Source organism: Stegastes partitus, unplaced genomic scaffold (assembly GCF_000690725.1).
Source record: "Stegastes partitus isolate 25-593 unplaced genomic scaffold, Stegastes_partitus-1.0.2 Scaffold51, whole genome shotgun sequence".
NCBI lineage: Eukaryota > Metazoa > Chordata > Actinopteri > Pomacentridae > Stegastes > Stegastes partitus.
Window position 1 is genome coordinate 646,519 of NW_007577782.1, and position 20,355 is coordinate 666,873.

Sequence of the window (20,355 nt, forward strand, 5' to 3'; positions counted from 1 at the left end):
ATGTTCTTCAGAACTTCCTTCGTAGTCAAAACAACAAGAACAACTACAACCTTGTGTGTGAGACGCTGCAGTTCTTAGACTGTATTTGTGGCAGCACCACAGGAGGTCTCGGTCTACTGGGACTGTACATCAATGAGAAGAACGTTGCCCTCATCAACCAAACTCTGGAGAGTCTTACAGAGTACTGTCAAGGCCCCTGCCATGAAAACCAGGTACAAAAGAGAAAATGTATATGTATATATTTATATTCTAAGAAGGCCCTGTCATTTTCATAATTTTTTTCTCCCCTTTTTCCTCCAGAATTGCATTGCCACTCACGAGTCCAATGGTATTGATATCATTATTGCCCTGATTCTTAATGACATCAACCCACTTGGGAAGAAGCGGATGGACCTGGTGCTCGAGCTCAAGGTAGAGTGCCGGATGGATCTAAAATTTTCTAAAGACTGGGGCTTTGTGCTTGCTTCTTGCGTCAAAAATGAGGAAAAAAACTGCAGTAGTTTCCTTTCACAGCAGGATGGAATATCACAAACAGGCTTCAAGTGTAAGAGCAGGACATTCATTCGTCTGAAGTAGCTTTTGTGCATATCTGCCAAGACAAATAGCAGCAGAGCGCATTTTCCTCGAGCAACAGGGGTTCTGTCTGTTTTACTTGGATAAAGACCCTTACAGAACTTAAGTTCTTATCTTGGAGTTTTTCTTCTCTTTTGCCTGCTTTCTCTTTTTTTTCCACTCTCAGAACAATGCATCCAAGCTGCTGCTCGCCATCATGGAGAGCCGTCATGACAGCGAGAATGCCGAGAGGATTCTGTACAACATGAGGCCTAAAGAGCTGGTGAGGAACTGATGTTGTGCTTCTTGTCTTTTAGAGAGCTGCTCAACTGCAACATCCATTCAGCTCTACTTGGCTCGTTCTGGTATCACAGAGTGATAATATCACACATTATGCTGCAAAAGTACAAAGCTGTGTGGGAATATGTGTGTATTGGTGCAGGTGGAGGTGATAAAGAAGGCCTATCTTCAGGGAGAGGTAGAGTTTGAGGACACAAAGGAGGAGGAGGATAATGGAGAAGAGGAAGAACATGACGCTGCTTCACCCCGAAATGTTGGACACAACATCTACATTTTAGCTCACCAGGTTTGTTATTTGTCTCTGCAGCATGTTTGCTGAATGCAATGTTTATTGCCCAACTGCATGAGACAAAGTATTATATAAATATTTTTTTAAATCGCTCAACTCATGCTGAAATGTGTTATTTTTTGTGACAAGTTCACTTGCTGGCTGTTTGTCCCTCATATAGCTGGCGCGCCATAATAAAGAGCTATCCATGATGTTGAAGCCAGGAGGGACCAGTGGAGAGGGCGATGAGGCCTTGGAGTTTTATGCCAAACATACTGCTCAGATAGAGGTCATAATACACAACCTTTGAATTTATTGAAAAAAACTGCATGTTTACTGTATATTCATACAGAAATTGACCAAGTGCTTGGAGGTGACTGCGTGTCTCTCTGTACAGATTGTGCGCCAGGACCGTACCATGGAGGAGATAGTGTTCCCTGTACCCAACATCTGCGAGTTCCTGACTTCAGAGTCCAAGCTGAGGGTTTACTACACCACCGAGAGGGACGAGCAGGGCAGCAAGATCAATGACTTCTTCCTGCGAGCAGAGGACCTCTTTAACGAGATGAACTGGCAGAAGAAGCTCAGAGGTGGGGGTTAGACTTAAGTTAAAACAATGTTGCAACAGTGTCTCTATTAATTATGTCACATAATAAAGAACCACGTTCACTGATATAAGCAGTGAAAATCTTTAATTGAAGGGAATGGACTGAGCTCTAGAGGGCTTCACAGTTAATCCAATAGGGAGAGAAAGACAGAGACAGAGAGCAGACAAGGAAGAGAGAGGAAGGTAGTGACATACAGCAAAGGTTTCTCACTGGAATCAAACCGTTCAGTTATGCAGCATGTGGGTTAAACATGTGGTTATCAGGATCCTGTTGATGGTTTTCTTAAAAAGAAACTGCAGTTACAGATGCCGGGTCAACTCTGCCCACAAAGCAGGTACAGAAGGTTGTAGCAATAAGGAGCTCAGATTATCAAGATGGCCTTCAGGAATGTGATTCCTGAAGAGTTAATTGATGCTCTTCAGTTAATGCTATGCACAACTTCAGTGCCTTTTTTCCTGAAATATCAAGCCAGCTGGATGGCATTGTTAAGTATTGCTGTGTTGAAGTTGTGATGTGTGGATTTTTGTATACATGTGAATGTGGTTTTCCTGCTGTGTGTCTCAGTAAAAGATTGGTCACATGTCCAAGTTGCACCTGACCCGTCACCTAATGCATGCTGGGACAGGCCTGTTCAGGATGAGCTGGTACGGAAAATGGATGGACAGATGTTCATCAGCACCTTGACAGCAGGGCTAACGTCACCGTGCGTGTGCTCATGTTGTGTGTGTGCGTGTTTCCGCTGTCTAAAAGCAGACAGGGGCTTTCCACATTCTTTGAGCCATGAAACATTTGCACGGTAACCTTATGAATCACAAGTGAGAGGGTGCTTGCTCATGCACACAAACATACACATGCAGACCCGCACCCACACTCAGTCACACTTCTAATCTACGTACAAGACGACATGCCCACATAAAGGCTTATTTTGTCTCTCGCTCAGGAGGGGATGGACAGAGAAAAGTCCCTGCATCTGTTTCTCTTCTCCAATAAAACCTGAGTGCACAAAATAGTCTATTAAAAGTCAAATTGTAGGTCTGGACAGAAGGTCAGAGTGACATGCTTTAGAGTTTGGTTCTTCCTGTTGACCTTTTTAAACTTTATTTTCAGCATCCTCATTTTAACAAACAATATAGATGGTTTAAAGTTCTTTCTGCTGAGTGTCACACTGTTCTCATGTTACCTTTATATTAATGTATTTTCTTCATGACAACAGAGACATGAGAGGTCAGTTTTCTACAGTCTGTTTTTCTTAAGTACTCCTGTTTGTTCACAGCCTCTCAAATGTGCTGATTCACTGCCTATCTCTGGTTTATATAATTTTAATTGAATACTTTGACCTTTGGTTTTGTTGTTAGACAAAAGAGCAACCAGCCAACTTCACATAAGGCTCTGAGGAACTTAAATGATTGAAATGATTTTCGGTTAGATTCCTAAATCATGCCACATGGTCCAAGTTTTTTTTCCAAGTCTCTCCTCTCCCTTCTTCAGCCCAGCAGGTGCTGTACTGGTGCTCCAGAAACATATCGGTGTGGAGTAATGTCTCCTTCAACCTGGCCGTGCTCATGAACCTGCTGGTCTGCTTCTTCTACCCCCTGGAGGGGGTCCATGGAGGTCAGTCACATGAGTAGATGCTTCAGTATAAAAAAAAAAAAGAAAAGTAAACTGACCTGTGACTGTGCTCACATCCTGTTGCTGATGTTAGTGTGAAATTTCCTGTTGCATTTCCAGTTCTTCAGTAATATTAAACTGAGAAGTATTGTGTATCAGACATCAGTTGTGTTTTGATGAAGCTGCCTGTCACTCATTCGTGCATATGAAACATTTTTCTGTGTTTGTGGGGATTTAGTTTCCTGCATATTGATGTTGTGTTGATGCTGTCTCCATCGAGTGTATTTGTATGTTCTGCACGGATCTTGTATTCAGACTTCTTTAGAAACCCAGGTCAAACAGAGGTTATGCGCTCAACAATGCAAAACAGGAAGGGTAGCAGATTGCTGACAAGTTCTTCTGCTACAAAACACTTCCATTCGATTTTGCAACTCGTACGAACACGCCATGAGTTGAATAATACCAGTGTGATAGATGTGTGGTTATTTTCTACAATGACGGCTGAATAAAGCCCTAGTATGGAAAAAGAAATGAAGGAAAACCAAGTTGAAGCAGAACTCTAAAAAGGCATGTCACACAGTGCTGCCACCCACAGAGGTACACCAACTCACAATCTTTCTACCAGGCATCGGCACTGACCCACTGATCTCCTTTTGCTACAATGTCCTGATCTGCTGACTTCTAATCAGCTGATCTGGATTAGGAGCAGGACTAGAGAAGCTCTCTATCTTTGTTTAAGACACACCCACGGACACAGCACGGCCTCAGAGGTTCAGCTCATATTTGCCTCCCAGTGCTATGGAGACCACAGTAAACACAGGAGCGGTGCAGTTTCATTTGCTTTAGACTGAACCTACGTTGGCGTACGCAGCACAAGTCATATATAAAGACCACATATGAGGTGATCAGAAAAGTCAGCCATCACGTTTTACACTTGAAACAAACTTTTTAAGCCTCCTCAGTGATGTGAGGCATTTCCTATCTGATGCTCCTTAGACTCATGAAAGGAGTAAATAGTTTGTTTTTTTTAAAAAGCGATAAAAAATTTTTGCAATATGCTATTAAAAAATGTCATCATTACATAACACAATATAAACAAAATATCATGTGAGAAAACGTCTCTTTGCCAACTTTATATTAGTACATTTAAATGTTCACAAAACATTTGAAAGTACATAATCAATACATCTTGATTTGCTAAATTGAGCTGATCGAGTGAAATCATGAATGATGCTGGATTACAGATAATGCTGAAGTCTAAAATCAAAACTAAGATCGTAATTTGACTGTCAGAATTTGGCAAAAGCTGAGCACACAACATGAATAAGGTCTGACTGAGTCTCCCTTCTACTCTGGAACTTGGTCTGTGTGTAAGACGTCATCACGTGAGGCTCCAGCATAACTTTGGCCTGCTTAAACAGGCACTTTTATGGCTTTTGGCCTTTGCCGTCTCTCTTACTCTGACACACACACACACGCACGCACGCACGCACGCACACACACACACACACACACCCTGCTTGCTCTCCCTCTGCTCGCCTCCCTCCTTTGCTTGGGGCTTTGGGTTATAAGAGCAGGAGATCTAGGTCAGTGTGTTCTGCCTGCATGCATGACTAACTGCTTTTTGATGAATAGCTTTGGTTAGCATCACACACTCATACCACATGTTCTCACTCAGACTCGGCGCATTCTGACAGCCTTCTCACCTGTTGATTTTCTAGGTGTTTGCACACAATCATCCACCTGCGCATTAAGCTGCAGTGCGAGGCAGGCACACGGTTTTGCGAGTGCACATACGTGCCCCTCTTTCGGTCTGCGGCATCACTGGAGCTGCGTGTTGCTCGCCGCTCGTTCCTCATGAATCTTTCAGCTGAGGTATTTTTAGAGATGGCTGTTATGTAAGTGGCACCTGTCATGTGATCTCTACAGGGACTGGGAGGGAGACAAAACTAGAGACAGGGAAGGAGACAGAGACAGGCAAGGTGGGAGGAAAGGAAGTAGAGGGGAAGGAAGGAGGGCTTCCTTAACTGCAGCACTCCTCCTCTGTTTTGTCATCCACTGCGTCACTCTCTCTGCTTTTTTATCATGATAGTTGTGCCCCATTTTCTTTCTCACCTTATCTATTCTCTAAAGTTCATCTACGGCCAGTGCTAATTGAGTACACACAAACATGTACGCGGTGTAAGAAAGCAATCACTTATCGAGGCAGCAGTTTAGGTGTGGCCTTGCTTTTAAGCTGGTTAAACCTGGTTGAAGATTTTTAGTCTAAGGGACACGTTGGAACATGAAACCCTTGACTGGAACACAAATCCTGGATTTACCCCAGGATCGAGGGTGGCATCAGGTAGGCTCTCGCTAAAGCTTAGTGCACAGACAGACAGACGCACACACACACACACACACACACACGCTCTCCCACAAAAACTATGTCATACGCTTTTGGGTGTTATGTAACCAGCTCCTTTTGAGTTCAAATTCTCACCAACGAGGAAGAAGTTCGTGGAAGCATGTTAAAAATCTGATGATCCAAACAAGGCCTTGTTTAAAATGCAAACTGCGCTGACGCTCCCTTTTATGTTAACTTGGCTGTAAACTTCTTAAAATTTAAGGTCAGGGTCACAGTTTTTGGCAAGTATCTCCTCTTGTTTGCGGATGCATTACACATTTAGCCTCTTTGTGCATTTTTATTTGTTTTCTGCAGGTATGCTGGATTCCCATCTGTCTGCACTGCTGTGGATGGGAGTCTTGGCGACGCTGGTCATTGTTATCATCATGCCCCAACCATTGGGCATACGTGCCCTGGTCATTGTCACAATCCTCCGCCTCATCTTCTCTGTGGGGCTGGAGCCCACACTCTTCCTTCTTGGTGCTTTCAATGTGAGTGGTCTTACTTAAAGGGTCACTTCACTGAAGTTACCAGTGGTAGTAATTAGTCATCTAGTTGGTTTGGGTTTAGTTGCACAGCTTTTAAGATATTTTGTGTTGCCACCCTAATACAGTAAAAGGAAGTGAAATTGGGTTTTATATGTCTTCAGACCTGGGAACTATTTATGTATTTACATACACTATATACACAATTACAGGAACTTTCTGGGGCTAAGGTGTTTTTGAAATAAATAAATCAATCAATAAATCAATCAATAAATAAATTATTATTAGTAGTAGTAGTAGTAGGAGTAGTAGTAGTAGTAGTATTGATAACAATAATAAAAAAAAAAATAGCGATTTCTCCCAGTGTTAAAAAAAAAAGAAATTCTTACAATGTTGTTTTTGGCCCCTATGAAGACATGTATGAAGAGTGGGCAAAATCTGAGACAGTGCAGCAACACTGGTCTGTCTGAATGATTGATTTTTATATATACAGCGACCTCCATAATTATTGGCACCCCTGGTGAATATGTGTTCAAAGCCTTAAAATAAATTCAATATTTTTTGGGCGCCTGGATAACTTGCAGGTAGGGCAGGCGACCCATGTACAGGGGCTACAGTGCCCGACGCAGCGGCCCGGGTTCCATTCCACCCAGCGGCTCATTTGCTGCATGTCATTCCCCGCTCTCCTCCCCACGTTTCTCTGTCACTCTTTCACTATCAATAAAGGCAGAAAAGGGCAAAAATAAATCTTTTAAAAAAAAAAATTCAATTTTTATAGCAGAAGCATACTTTCACACTGAAAATTGTAGAAAAATGTAACCTTCAATTCAACTCAGATGAATTGTTGGCAAAAGGGGATTGTACAAAGTATTAACATCAAGGGTGCTAATAATTGTGGCACACATGATTTGATGTAAATATAATAATAATAATAATAATAGTAGTAATAATAATAATATATAGATATAGATATTTCATACACGAACCCATCAACTGAGATAATTTAAAGATATTAAAAATAATTAAAATAACTGTTTCAATGTGAGAAATCTGTGAGACAAATATCATCAAACTGCCACAAATTAAGTCAGAACTACCAATGTGGGAAAATGTTTTTAAAAGTACATTTGTATATTTATTTATTTTTTTAGTTATCTAGGTAAACCATTTATGTCTTTGTTGTTTTTTGTTGTGTGGCAGTGAGTTTGTTTGTGCGGTTTGTTCTTCATTTTCCCCAGAGAATTGCCCAAAACAAGCCACTTCTATTTACCATTCACACGTGCTGCCATGTGCATTTTCATGTATCGAGAAAACCACTGCGCCGGTTCCACTTCTCCTTTCAGCGCTCACCCACACTCGTGCCCACTTTGCGTGCCGGTGCCCTGTCTGCCTGTGGTGTTGCCCCAGAGTCCTGCAGTTCTCCCTGGCAGCGCCTGGCTGTACTGTGTGGTGTGAAGTGCGTCACTGGACCCTAGAGAGAGTGACACCGCCCCTTCACCCACTAGAGATTTTCTAGATGTGCTCTTAAACACACACACACACACAAAATAAAGACTGAAAAACACAATTGTCTCTCACTTCACCCTCCATGTTTACATGTACCTGGGAAAGCAGGTTATTGAGAAAAATTAGGTTAAGGCAAGAAAGCAGAGAACCCGTTACCATGGGCTGCAGTAACCTGGTTACTCTAAAATCTAGTTTACCTGCAGCAGATCAGATGTCTCCCTGACTGTGTTTTTGACATTTTTGAACCAAACGTTTTTGGTGTAGATTTTGTAAATAGGCTGTATTTCAGTTGTGCAACTAATTTAACTATATTTTACTGTCTTCAGACTATAGCTTTTCATTACCCCTAAAAAAAAAAGGATACACTGCTGATGACTTCCATTTCTTTCTTTCATTTTGTCCTCACTGCTAACACAGTGATATTTTCTCAGTCTGAAGTGTTTTTTAACCACATGGCTCTTTTTAAAACTGTTGGAAACTCAGTTAAACATATGTATGACCGAGAAGTCAGGTCAGTCCAGCAGGTATCGACTCCAGCTGTATTAACCGGGTTTCCGTTAATCCCTTACCCTGACTCAGGAAACTGTGTTTCTTGTTTGGATGAAAAAATCAAAATTGGGTTACATGTTACCTACATTGTGTGTAACACATTCAATGTGTCCTCATTTAGGTTAAAACTGCAGTCAACACTTTTCTGTATCAGCCCTACAGCCATAGAAAAAGACCTTTGTTTTTTCCAATAGTAAAATGATTAATGATTCATTAACCTGTTTTCTCATTATTGACAATAGTTTGCATTTATCTTCCAGGTTTGTAATAAAATCATCTTCCTGATAAGTTTTGTTGGGAACCGAGGAACCTTCACACGAGGCTACAAAGCCATGGTGATGGACTTTGAGTTCCTCTACCACCTCATCTACCTCATCATCTGCTGTCTCGGGGTGTTTGGCCACGTCTTTTTCTACAGTCTCTTGGTAAGAAAAACACACGTGACCCTGTTGCACACGCACATTCTATAAATTTACCTTAACAGTTAGGTAGACACACATCCTCTGAGCAGCGCTGAGGACAGGCAGTTCAAACCATTGTGTGAAGGCAGCAGATTTTGAGTAAAGCCATGTGTAAAATACTCCTTACCCTTTTTTTGAATGTAGCCTTAAGTTTCCGTCATGGTGCATTCGAGGCCATATCTTCCCAGTAAGCCAGAAGTTGCCTTATTTGGTGCTGCAATCATATTGCTGTTGTTGTTGTTGTTGGGGTGTTAAGCACTGTGTGCAGGTGCCTCAGGCCTGCTTTATAATGTGTCAGACTGAATATGCCAGTATTTACACATGTTTTCCATTCACAGTCCAAGAAGCTTATATGCTGATTCAGCACAACATAGCTTGAATAACAAATTATCGATGTCAGACCAAGAAATAGTACAAGAGCATTATTGTGCAAACTGAATCTAAACCTTCTGGTTCCTTTCCACTTATCTATTGCCACATGTTTGTCTTTTTTTGCTGTCCCTTAATTCTGAACCTTTGTGTCACATGCTTTGTTCCTGTAGCTGTTTGACCTGGTATACAGAGAGGAGACCTTGCTGAATGTGATTAAGAGCGTGACTCGTAATGGACGCTCCATCGTTCTGACGGCTGTACTTGCTCTCATTTTGGTCTACTTGTTCTCCATCGTTGGTTATATATTCTTCAAAGATGACTTTATCCTGGAGGTGGACCGTATCCCCAACACAACCCTGAGTGAGGACAGACTGCAGTCATTTATCGGTTTTCCAAATAGCCTTGAGCATTACTGATCATAAGTGCTACATTTAGAAACAACTGCAAAATGTACACACTGTCCATTCTTACTTTCTAGAAAGTGGCGCCAGTCTGGCCGGCGAGTTTTTGTCTACAGGGATGTGTCATGGAAGTATTGATGAGAATTGCACCACAGATGTCCAGCAGGAAGGTAACTGTATACTGCAGCATTAAGGGTCTTCCATTAGTCTATAAATAGTGTTTTAGTGTTGAATGCTCTTGTGGGGATTTCTCATCCTGAATTAAACCTTTTAAGTTGTATTACCAATAGTACCCACAGTTTATATAGTGATTAAATTTAGTTGCAAGGTTAGAAATAGACTGTAAAGATTTTAGTTTGTGGAAATTGGTGGGATTGTCAGCATGGGATTAAGTGCTGCCTCAGCTGACCTTAGTATGAAAAACTTACTTGTATGCATACAAGTTGGTATATTGAGTTTAAGGTTTGATTTTATGTTCCTGGCCTTAGGGATATTATGCAGAAGGGTAGTGATTAGTAAAATGAATATGTATTAAGAGGTCTGATATTACGCCTGAAGTGACAGATCAGAGAATGTAAGAAAACTGGGAATAAATCTGAGATAAAATCCAAATAAAAAAACAGCAAGTGGCTCATGTCAGGAGAGAAGACACAATCATCTATTGCATATCCTATACTTGTCAGACCACAGAAAGTGAAAGGAAAACTGTTAGATGTGTTTGGAAAATTAGTCTGCAGTTTCTTTGTGTTCTAAAGTTTCACACAAAATCACACTTCAGTTCATGTGACTCTGTCGTCTGTCACATGACTGCCATCTGACCTGAGCAACTCGCTGGTGACCTCAACGACCCTCATGTGACAATGATTTGTGAAGGCACCGTAAAAGGTTAAATTTCTAGGCGCTACCAGTCAGGCTGCTGCTTGGTGCCATCAAAACCAAAATGGCAAACACAGTTGCAATTGTCAAATACTTTCTTTTATTTGGTTTTCATATTTAGAGTCATGGCCCAGACATGACCCATAAAGTGCCCCACTTCTGCATTATTGTTACATCTTTATCCATAGAAAGGGTCACACAGGCAAATAAAAAGTATTCACCCCCTTGGAACCTTTCCTTTTTATTGCATTTCAACATTGAATCATGAAAATAGATACTTTTTTTTTCAAATTAATGTCATTTAATAAAAAATGTAAAATAAATGATTGCATAAGCATTCACTCCCTTTAGTGACTCAACAAATTCAGCACAGGTGCAGCAAATTGGTGCTAAAAACGAAGATTATCTGTGGGCAGTGAATGTGTCTCAGGTAATTGTATTATTAAGACACCTGTATCTGCAAGGTCCAGTCACTGGTGAATCAGTCTTCCTGGCAGTAATGACACCATGAAGACAAAAGAACACCCCAAGCAACCCTGTGAAAAGTTTATTGAAAAGCGTGAGTCATGGGATGCATATAAGCAAATGTTATAGTCAGTGAATATAACTTAGAGAACAGTTAAACCCATCATTAAGAAACTGAAAGAATATGGCACATGCGTAAATCTGCCTTGGGCAGGCCATCTTAAAAACTGAGCAATTGTGCACAAAATAGACTGGTGAGGGTGGTCCCCAAGAAGCTTGTGACTCTTCTGAAGAAGTTAAAAGCTTCAGCGACTGAGATGGAGAAGGGGGGGTAGTAGTCTGAAGTCAACTAAAAGAAAGTTCTTTGTTCTGATGAGACCAAAACTGAGCTTTTAGGCCATCAAACCAGACACAATGTTCAGAATGAACCAAATAATACACACAATGACAAACACACCATCCCTAATGAAGCATGGTGGTGGCAGCATCATGATGTGGGGACTTCTCAGCACTAGGCCCTGGAAGGCTTATATAGGCAGAGGGTAAAATACATGCAGTAAAGTACAGGTAAAACCTGGAAGACAACCTGGTGGAGTCTGCATGAGAAGTTAGGAGAAGATTTGTTTTCCAGGAAGACAATGACATAAAGCATCCAGCCAAAGCTACAAAGAAATAGTTTAAAGACAGTCCAGACCTCAGTCTAGTTGAGAATTTGTGGCTGGACTTTTCACTCACAGTCTGACAGAGTTCTAGCAGTTTTGCAGAGAACAATGGGGTAAAACAGCAGCATCCAGATGCAGAAGACTGATTGAGACCTATCAAGTCAGGCCCAATGCTGTAATTGTGCCTAACAGTGCATCTACTTAATACTGAAAACTTATGCAATTACCTTTTTAACATTTTTTTAAAAACTGACATTACTTTGGAGAAATCTGTTTTTACTTTGATATGAAAGAGGGGTTTTTTGTAAATTCTTGTCAAAAAAGCAGGACTATATTGACCACGATTCAATGTTGAATGCCATAAAATGTTGTAACTTCCAAAGAGAGTGATTTCTTTATATTGGACATATTATACTTGGTATTGACATGGTAATACTTTGGCCAATAGTACACTCAGTTTGCAAAGAGATTTTTGATTTGACTGTGTCAGAGTGTGTTTGTCTGTGTCTTACTGATTCTACAATGATCTAATAATTTTGATAAATCATTCAGAAATATTAATCATTTCTTCTGTCTCGTTCTTCACATTCCAGCTAAACAAAAACATGTTTGCTTTGACTAACAGCCTTCACACTGTGAACCAAAACATGTAAACATGGTTTCAACTGATACTAAGTTGTGCAACTAAGTCAAGGATGTTTATGATAAAAAAGCAGATGATAACTTATATTTACAGAGTGACTACATGGTCAAGTCCTGCTCTAGCCGAAATCTTATAGTTATTTATTATCAAAGTAAATTGTTCAAAAAGAAAGTAATGGTCTACTTTGTGTTGTTTATCAAAAGACATTTCATAACTGCTCATTGTGAGCATCATAAACACAATCATTACACCTCAAATGCATATAGAATATTATAATGCAATTATTGTGAGTATGGCATGGCATGATTATAGAAGTTTAATGGAACAGAGAAGGTAGCGTGGTGTGCCACACTGTTTAATAGGCGCTCCATTAACTCTTCATAATATCTGAATAAGAACGGCATTAGTGCTACACCGATGCCATCTCAATCTTTTTCCTACAAAAGTTACTTTATTGAAACTGCTGAGTGGCAGTACAGATAACTTTGAATCTACTTAATGCCTTGGTGTTAATTTAGTGTTTAAAGTGCAGCCACATGACTGCAAAATACATGTTTTCTGTTCAGAGAATAGCAGAAGAATACTTTAAGATGTTAGCTGGACTAATATCATGTCATAAGTGATTATAGCAGAGAAAGTGTGCTATTAGCATCTAATTTAGAGCAGTATGTTATATATGAGCAATGAATTTACAACCCAGTCTTAGAATAAATATAAATATTGCTGTATATTGTACCCATACTTCACTTTTGGTTCTAGAATTGAGGGATTTTCTGAAGCGTATGTCAGGCTGTTTTGATTTTTACTTTACTTACTCTATGAGTTAATTTAATACATATTATGAGCCACAGCTTGTTGCTTCTGATCCTACATAAAGAAAAAAATGTAGGTCCTTGTGGTCCTGATTGCCTGGTTATAGGAGTTCAGTAAAATAATATAGTGTAAATGACATTCACCAGTGTTGTAGTGATGTAAATAATATGCAGTTATGGTAGTTTTGATAGCCTCTTACTGAATTCTTCAAATACTTTTGTAATCACATTCGTGGTCATCTCTGCTTCCTCAGATTTTGGGACTGACGGTGAGGAGGACAGCGACATGGAGCGGACGTGCGACTCTCTACTTATGTGCATTGTTACTGTGCTGAGTCACGGCCTGAGAAGCGGTGGGGGTGTGGGGGATGTTCTCAGAAAGCCTTCCAAAGAGGTAGATGCAACTATGATTAGGCCTCTGGTGCGTGCGAGTTTGTGTGTGTGCCTTGCCTTAGAGGGTGCCGCACCCGCAGCTGCAGTACGGGTCATGTGAGCTGGCTTCGAGCCTGTCATGCGCCAAACTTGGTTTTATTTCAAAAGCGTGGCGGTTTCGCAATCTTTCCTTACAGCTGCATTGCCTCCGCCTTGTGTGAGAATCAGTCCTCAAAATAGATTTCCACTGAATTCAGGCTGAACCAGTAATGATGTCAAAGAGGATGTTAATGTCTGTCATGATTCACAACACAAAGCAGCTGAGGTCAATCGTTGATGGCTGTTGAAGGTAAGTTAAGAACAAAAGAAGTCCATCATATAACGCTATGGGTGGCACAGTGACTCAGTACTTTGTCACTTTAAAGCAAGGCTGTCCTAAATAAGGGTGAGTGCAATTGTGCGACTGCATTAGGCTGGTTACCACTGCAGGGAACTTGAATGTATCCAGGGACAAGCTCATCCCATTACTTTCGAGAGGATTAAGTAAAAATGAGAAGTGAGTCAATGAATCTGACCAACGTATCCGAGAAAGGCTGCGTGGCGCTGACCGACTTTCTGTTGTCTCCATTACTGTGGCATCTGGCAGGGTACACCTGTAGCCTTATGTTTCCATTAACATCCATGAGGGCCAAGGTTAACCTCGTTTTAAACCCATAACGTCATCCCCAGCACCTGTTTGCATAAAGGCCGGCTTTTGGGTCATACATTTAAATGGGACAGTCTTTGTTTTCACACTGTTGTCGAAATAGAATTAATATCTACTAATACATACACTTTCAAGATGAGCCTAATGCACACACAAGCCTGTTTCCTGTATCTCACCCAGGAGCCACTGTTTGCAGCCAGGGTGATTTACGACCTGCTCTTCTTCTTCATGGTCATCATCATTGTCCTCAACCTGATCTTTGGCGTGATCATCGACACCTTTGCTGACTTGAGGAGTGAAAAACAGAAAAAAGAAGAAGTCCTGAAGACTACCTGCTTCATCTGTGGTGAGACTGCTCAGCTGATCTGTTTCCACACGGTGCACTTTGCAACGTTGATTAGTGGTTAAACCATGAGACTACCCGGGCCAAGCAGTTCATCCAAAAACAATCACTAGGTGGAATAACCGATAATGGCAAAAATGAGTTAAAGCCCAAAAGCTGACTTCATTGCCATTTGAAAGAAACATATTTATAACAACACCTAATGTGTAAATTATAGTTCATCTGTGTTGCAACGTTCTTTGCCAAGGATTCAGTAGCTTGTGCTGGAATGTCGTCCTAAGAATAAAGTCATTGGGAAACAAACCTCGAACTTTCCAGGGACAGAATGACTTGTCTAATCATTAGGGCGCCCAGCCAGCCTGGCAAGGCTGTGCTCTCTTCTTGGAAGGTCTCTCCGTTTCAAAGACTGTGTGTCATTTAAACTCTTCCACAATCTATCTAACACCACTTCATTCATTTCCAAATTCCTCTTTCTCTCGCAATATTTGATTTGTCGGTGTATTTGTGGTTTGTGGTCAGTACGTCTGTAAAGGTGAATGCAGTTTCTTGCATTCCCCCTCGTCTCTCTCCCCCCCCCCTCCTTTTTTTTCACTTCTCTGTCGTTCCAAAGAAGACTGAGTCATGAGGGCTTCCTGCCACTGCTCTGCTCGCCTCCATAATTCATGTCTGTCTTACACGCACCGACATTTTCTCCCACTCACTCACACACTTGATTTCCTTACCATATGTTTTGTGCAACTTCACAGATTAACTGAACTTTGTCCCTTTTGTGTGGCAGCATCTGCATGTCCTTATATGTGCATTATATGCGTTGGTGCCTAAATAAGTACATGCTCTACAGTGTGTGTGTGTGTCTGCGCTTCATTGTGTGTAAGCGGAGTCGTACATGTTGTATGTGAGCATGTGTGTGTGTTTGTGCGTGCTTATGTGGGGTCGGGCAGTCAGGACAAGTGGTAAGCATATGGAATGAGAACAGTATTATGTCACGCAGCCAGCCATCAGCTCTGACTCACTCATGTTAAATAAGGCCAGGCCACAGGGGGAGCTGCTGTCTCTATGGTTTCCAGAAGGACCACGAGAGAACAGGAGATGCAGAGATTAGGAGCCGATCTCCACAGGAATTAAGTGGCTCGACGTCCTCTAGCTTGGTTTTATAAGCCTTGTATTCATTTTTAGATCTTTCGGGTCCATAGCCAATGATTGATTTACGTCATCAACTTGGTGCAAGGAGGCTGATTTTTACCTGTAGCGGAATTCATTTTCGTGCAACAAAATCAGGCTCAATCACTATCAAATCCTACTTAAATATTAAATTATTCTTTTCACTTTTAAGTTCACTTCTAAGGTTTGGAGCAAAGCTGTCATTTTTTTAACTGCAGCAGACAAAACACATTTAATGTATATTTTACTACACAACTTCACCTCAGAGCAAATACATCCCTGGTGTTCTCCTCATCTCTATAATCTATGTAATAAACTGCAAAATCCAAAAAATGTGCTGCTCCATCTCCTTCAAGAACATAACATTAACTTTGCTCATCTGACAGCCAGTCATGTGCGATGCTTAATTTGCCAGAGCTTTAATAAATCATTTTGAGCGGATGTACTTTTTACCATGACAGCTGGTTTAACGTTTGAAACTTCTGGTATGTGCTATTTTTTTCACCAATAATGTCTTATTTTCTTGTCAGTTTTTTACTCAGTCTGTTTCACAGAGTACTATATGGGGAAATGTTTTAGATACACTTGTACTTATTTACATTCTTACCCAGCATGCAATACCACCATAGACAATCCATCCCAAATTAAAATGGCATGACAGTGACCCATGACATACGGCCAGAGTCATAAAGAGCTAATTTTGCCCACAAGAAGATCAAGGAGTCCTGCAACAGATGGTCCGACCCCCACAGAGCCCCGATCGTAACATCACGGAGTCAGTCTGCGACTGCATGAGATAAACAACACAGAGAACTGTGACAAGCTCTCTCAGATGTTTGGAACAACCTACCTGCCAAATACTTTGAAAAACTGTAACAGCATTGAGGAGAACTGGCGCTGCTTTGAAGGCAAATCAATACATGGTCAACCACAAAAGATGCTGTTACAGAACTTAGAGGTGTGGAGCTGACACTAAAAGGAAGTTGGAAGATGGAGGTTTATTTACAGATGCAGACAACTCTGTATGAAGTTCATTGATAAATAAAAACTATGCATGACATTTTGTGCCTATTTCATTGCTAGGCACCATCATGATTGTGAGTGACATTATTTGCTTCGTTTTTAGTTTCGGTTATGCAGTACTGACACGAAGAATGTAAATTTGCAGTACTAAAATGGATTGTCACACCGAAAGCGGCAGATCAGAAGCCGTCATCAGTTCGTGTTTCTTTTGTTTTTCTAAAACACACTGTGACTGCATACCGTAACCACATCCATGTGTGTTGTCGCCCCATTACAGGTCTGGAGCGTGACAAGTTTGACAATAAGACAGTGACTTTTGAAGAGCACATCAAAGAAGAGCACAACATGTGGCACTACCTGTGTTTTATAGTGCTGGTAAAAGTTAAAGATTCCACAGAGTACACTGGGCCAGAGAGCTACGTCGCTGAGATGATCAAGGTAAACCAACAAAACAAGGACACACCCTTAAAACATACATCCACCACCTTGTGTAATATTGCTACTTGTTGTAAATAGACTGAAGTCAGTGTCAGACCACACCGTTTTGAAAATAATGGTGACTTGCATGTTGCCTGAGATCACAGAGCTGCAGCAGGATTATTGATGTCTACAGAAAATATACTGCGTAAAGATGCTAGTTTCTCTGCAGAGAGGAGTTTCTGTGAAAACTCCTGTTAACCACAAGAGTTACTACACAGTTGTTTTCATCATTTCAAAGGCATTCTGTGGAATTAACGCACTACTGGCTGCTGACGTACATTCAGTCCTGACTGAAATTGCAGCATTATGGGCATTTTTATGTGTACCACGTTATAGTTAACTGTGACTAAGCAGAGTTCATCGGTTATGCTCCTGAGTCACACTGGTAAACATGCACTGGCTCGTCACACACACCTTAGTACATTAATCTGTTCCTCTTTTTTAATCTTAACTGACGGACTTGCTGGTCATGCCCATTTAATGGCCCACACTGACTAGTGAGGACAAACAGGAACTCTGGAAAACCAAACCACATGAGCTTCAATCTAACCCTCAAACTGGTCAAAACATCACATGAAATCTTTGATCAGTTACTTGGGATAGTCACTACTATGCGCTATGGGCTCAGTCATTTCCCCATTGTTACCTCTGCAACAGCAATACCACATAAACCTGTTCACATATTGCCAGTCAAGAGAGCTTGTTTGCTTTACAGTAGCAAGGTTTCGGTAAAGTTCTAATTATTAGCGCCAACTAATAAATCTTAAGCTACACTCAGCTCATGTGCTTGATGAACCACAGGAGCACAACCTGGACTGGTTCCCTCGGATGCGTGCCATGTCACTGGTGAGCAGCGATGCAGAGGGCGAGCAGAATGAAATTAGGAACCTGCAGGAGAAGCTGGAGTCGACCATGAGGCTGGTGGCCAATCTGTCTGGACAGCTGACTGAGCTGAAGGAGCAGGTACATCATGTGACGGGAAAACGCGCACCTCCTCATTCTACATTGCACCATGCTTGATTTATTGTTCTCTTGCCTTCAGTTCCCTTTGCAGGATCTTTTTTTATGTGCACCCACTGGACTGTTATTGACAAAGCCCTTTGTTATTCTTAGTTATTGACAAAGTCACTACTCAAGACCACATTTTAATGAACCATAACATGGTGGAGAGCTGTGGTGGATTGTCCATTGCCGGCCAATAACCAGGGTCATTTCAATTTTTGCAGTTCAGGCTTTAAGTTGGATGAGTTTGCTCATGCATAATTAAAAATGTTCAGTACTGCGTCACATAATTCATTGAATGCTGGCATTTTAAAAGGAGCACACTATTGCTTTTAGACACAGTATAGCACAGTATTGGCCTCTGGAGTCTTAGAGGAATAGTTGGCTACATTGGTAAGTGATTTAAATTGGTTTCTTGCTGAGAATTAGATGAGACAATTTATATCAGTCTCATGTCCATACATTAAACATGATGCAATCACCTGCATCTTAGCATAAAGTCTCGAAACAGGAGGAACCAGCCAGCCTGGCACTAGCAGCACCCTTAAAGCTCTCTTATTAACGTGTTATATATTTATTTAGAATTGTTTAAAATGTCTATTAATGGTTAATGGGGCACCGTGGCCAGACTACCTATTGACTGGGAACAGTAACCTCCTGGAGTCGAGACTTAATCTGTCACACATCCCCTGATAAACCCCAGACATGCTATTTTTATGCTTGCATTTCTGCATCCTTGCCTCTGTTGGCACATTATTGAGAAACCAGCAGCAGGATGCATACATACACTAGTGGTCAAAACCTCCACAGAGTACCTTTAAGCTACAATATGGTCATAAGATTTCAGATTCAAAAGGTAACGCTAGTTTAAATGTCATCTTTAAACTGCTCTGTTTGTGTCCCTGCACAGATGACAGAACAGAGGAAGCAGAAACAACGAATTGGACTTCTTGGTCATCCCCCTCACATGAACATCAATCCCCAGCAGCCTGCCTGAGGCCCTTCAGGGCCAGTTTCACTAGTGCCTGAGCTGCTTAACAGTGTACCACCTGTTAGACACGAGAATGTCAAAATGTGTCCAACTCTAGTATGTATTTAGGTCAGTGTCTGACTGTATTCTTCACCAGACACTCCGAGAATATGTTTCTTCAGCAGGCATGCTTCGAAGTGTCAGTGTGAAGTGGAAGTTACCATGGTCTGTTGTGTGGATGTGTCTGTGTGGGTGAAGTGTGCACAAAGTGCCTCAGGACCTGAGAAGCAAGTCCTGTACGTTTAGGAGTTGAACACACTGACTTCAGCTTTACTACCCTCAATGCCTTCTGCATTCGACCACTCTGACAGCATGCCAAAGCACAGCCATTGTTCCTGTAGGAGTATTCCTCTATAGTGGCCTTGTATTGAGGTTTTAATCCTCAGTGTTGCACCAGCAAACTCAGGTCACGTGGATTTGAAGGTTTGTTTGAACCCTACAACACATTTAATATATTCATCTGACAGCAATAGGAATGCTGAATTATATGCAATGTCTAAATAAGAGTTATTATTATTATACAGTCGATATAAACTATTTTTTGGGAAACTATATTTGCTTTTATATTTGAAATGATTTATCTTATAGTTAAAATATAAAGACAAATTGCTCCTGTAAACTATCCTGAAGAGGCCACTGTACTTTTCCATAATTATGTAAAAACCTTTACAGTGTTTTGAAAGCAAGCATTTATTATCACTTTCAGAATTCTTTGTACATTGAGGTTCTGCTTGTTCCAGGACAGTTTAGATTTTTTTTTTTTAACCCTAAAGTTACATGCTTTTCTATAACTACTATTTTGAGTAATGAAGCATGTGCACCTACTAGAGTAGATACGAATCATGTGATTACTTACTTACTTTGAAGCCAGGTACATGTTGTGTTTAATATCAGGAGTTGTATGAATTCCCATTGGAAACACGTGTCCAAACTTTTCAAACAACAATTTTGAGAGAAACTTCATATTAGCTTTATTATTCCTTTTTGATATGTCTGCACTGAATTATTTAATCTTTCTTTGATCCATTTAGTCCCAAGCACTGATATTTTCTGTAGCACACAAAATGATTGTTACTTTTTGGTTGGTCACTTTGTAAAACATCCACTAAAGAATGACTGAGTGTTTGAGTGTATGTGAGAAGAAGAAAAAAAATAAAAGAATTCATAGATGTTATTTGGAGTGCTGCTTGACCAAACTTAACTTTTATACTAATTGATGGTTTGTGTCTGAGTTGTACGTTCCATTCTTTGGAGTCTATTTAAATAAACAAGTGTGTAAAACAA

The 20,355-nt window shown here is 40.8% G+C and overlaps 1 protein-coding gene across 2 annotated transcripts in view; it reads left to right on the plus strand.

The window, feature by feature from the left end:
* LOC103376586 (inositol 1,4,5-trisphosphate receptor type 1) overlaps positions 1 to 20,355 on the plus strand; it is a 73,762-nt gene extending 53,407 nt beyond the window's left edge. For both annotated transcript variants that reach the window (XM_008307004.1, XM_008307003.1), the window contains 16 exons: positions 12 to 212; positions 301 to 411; positions 740 to 835; positions 995 to 1,138; positions 1,302 to 1,409; positions 1,518 to 1,710; positions 3,217 to 3,339; positions 6,038 to 6,213; positions 8,523 to 8,687; positions 9,266 to 9,455; positions 9,574 to 9,666; positions 13,209 to 13,348; positions 14,213 to 14,378; positions 16,837 to 16,997; positions 17,841 to 18,002; positions 18,952 to 20,355. In XM_008307004.1, coding sequence (XP_008305226.1) covers positions 12 to 212; positions 301 to 411; positions 740 to 835; positions 995 to 1,138; positions 1,302 to 1,409; positions 1,518 to 1,710; positions 3,217 to 3,339; positions 6,038 to 6,213; positions 8,523 to 8,687; positions 9,266 to 9,455; positions 9,574 to 9,666; positions 13,209 to 13,348; positions 14,213 to 14,378; positions 16,837 to 16,997; positions 17,841 to 18,002; positions 18,952 to 19,038 — 2,316 coding nt within the window. In that variant the 3' untranslated portion in view covers positions 19,039 to 20,355. The remainder of the gene's footprint in view (positions 1 to 11; positions 213 to 300; positions 412 to 739; positions 836 to 994; positions 1,139 to 1,301; positions 1,410 to 1,517; positions 1,711 to 3,216; positions 3,340 to 6,037; positions 6,214 to 8,522; positions 8,688 to 9,265; positions 9,456 to 9,573; positions 9,667 to 13,208; positions 13,349 to 14,212; positions 14,379 to 16,836; positions 16,998 to 17,840; positions 18,003 to 18,951) is intronic.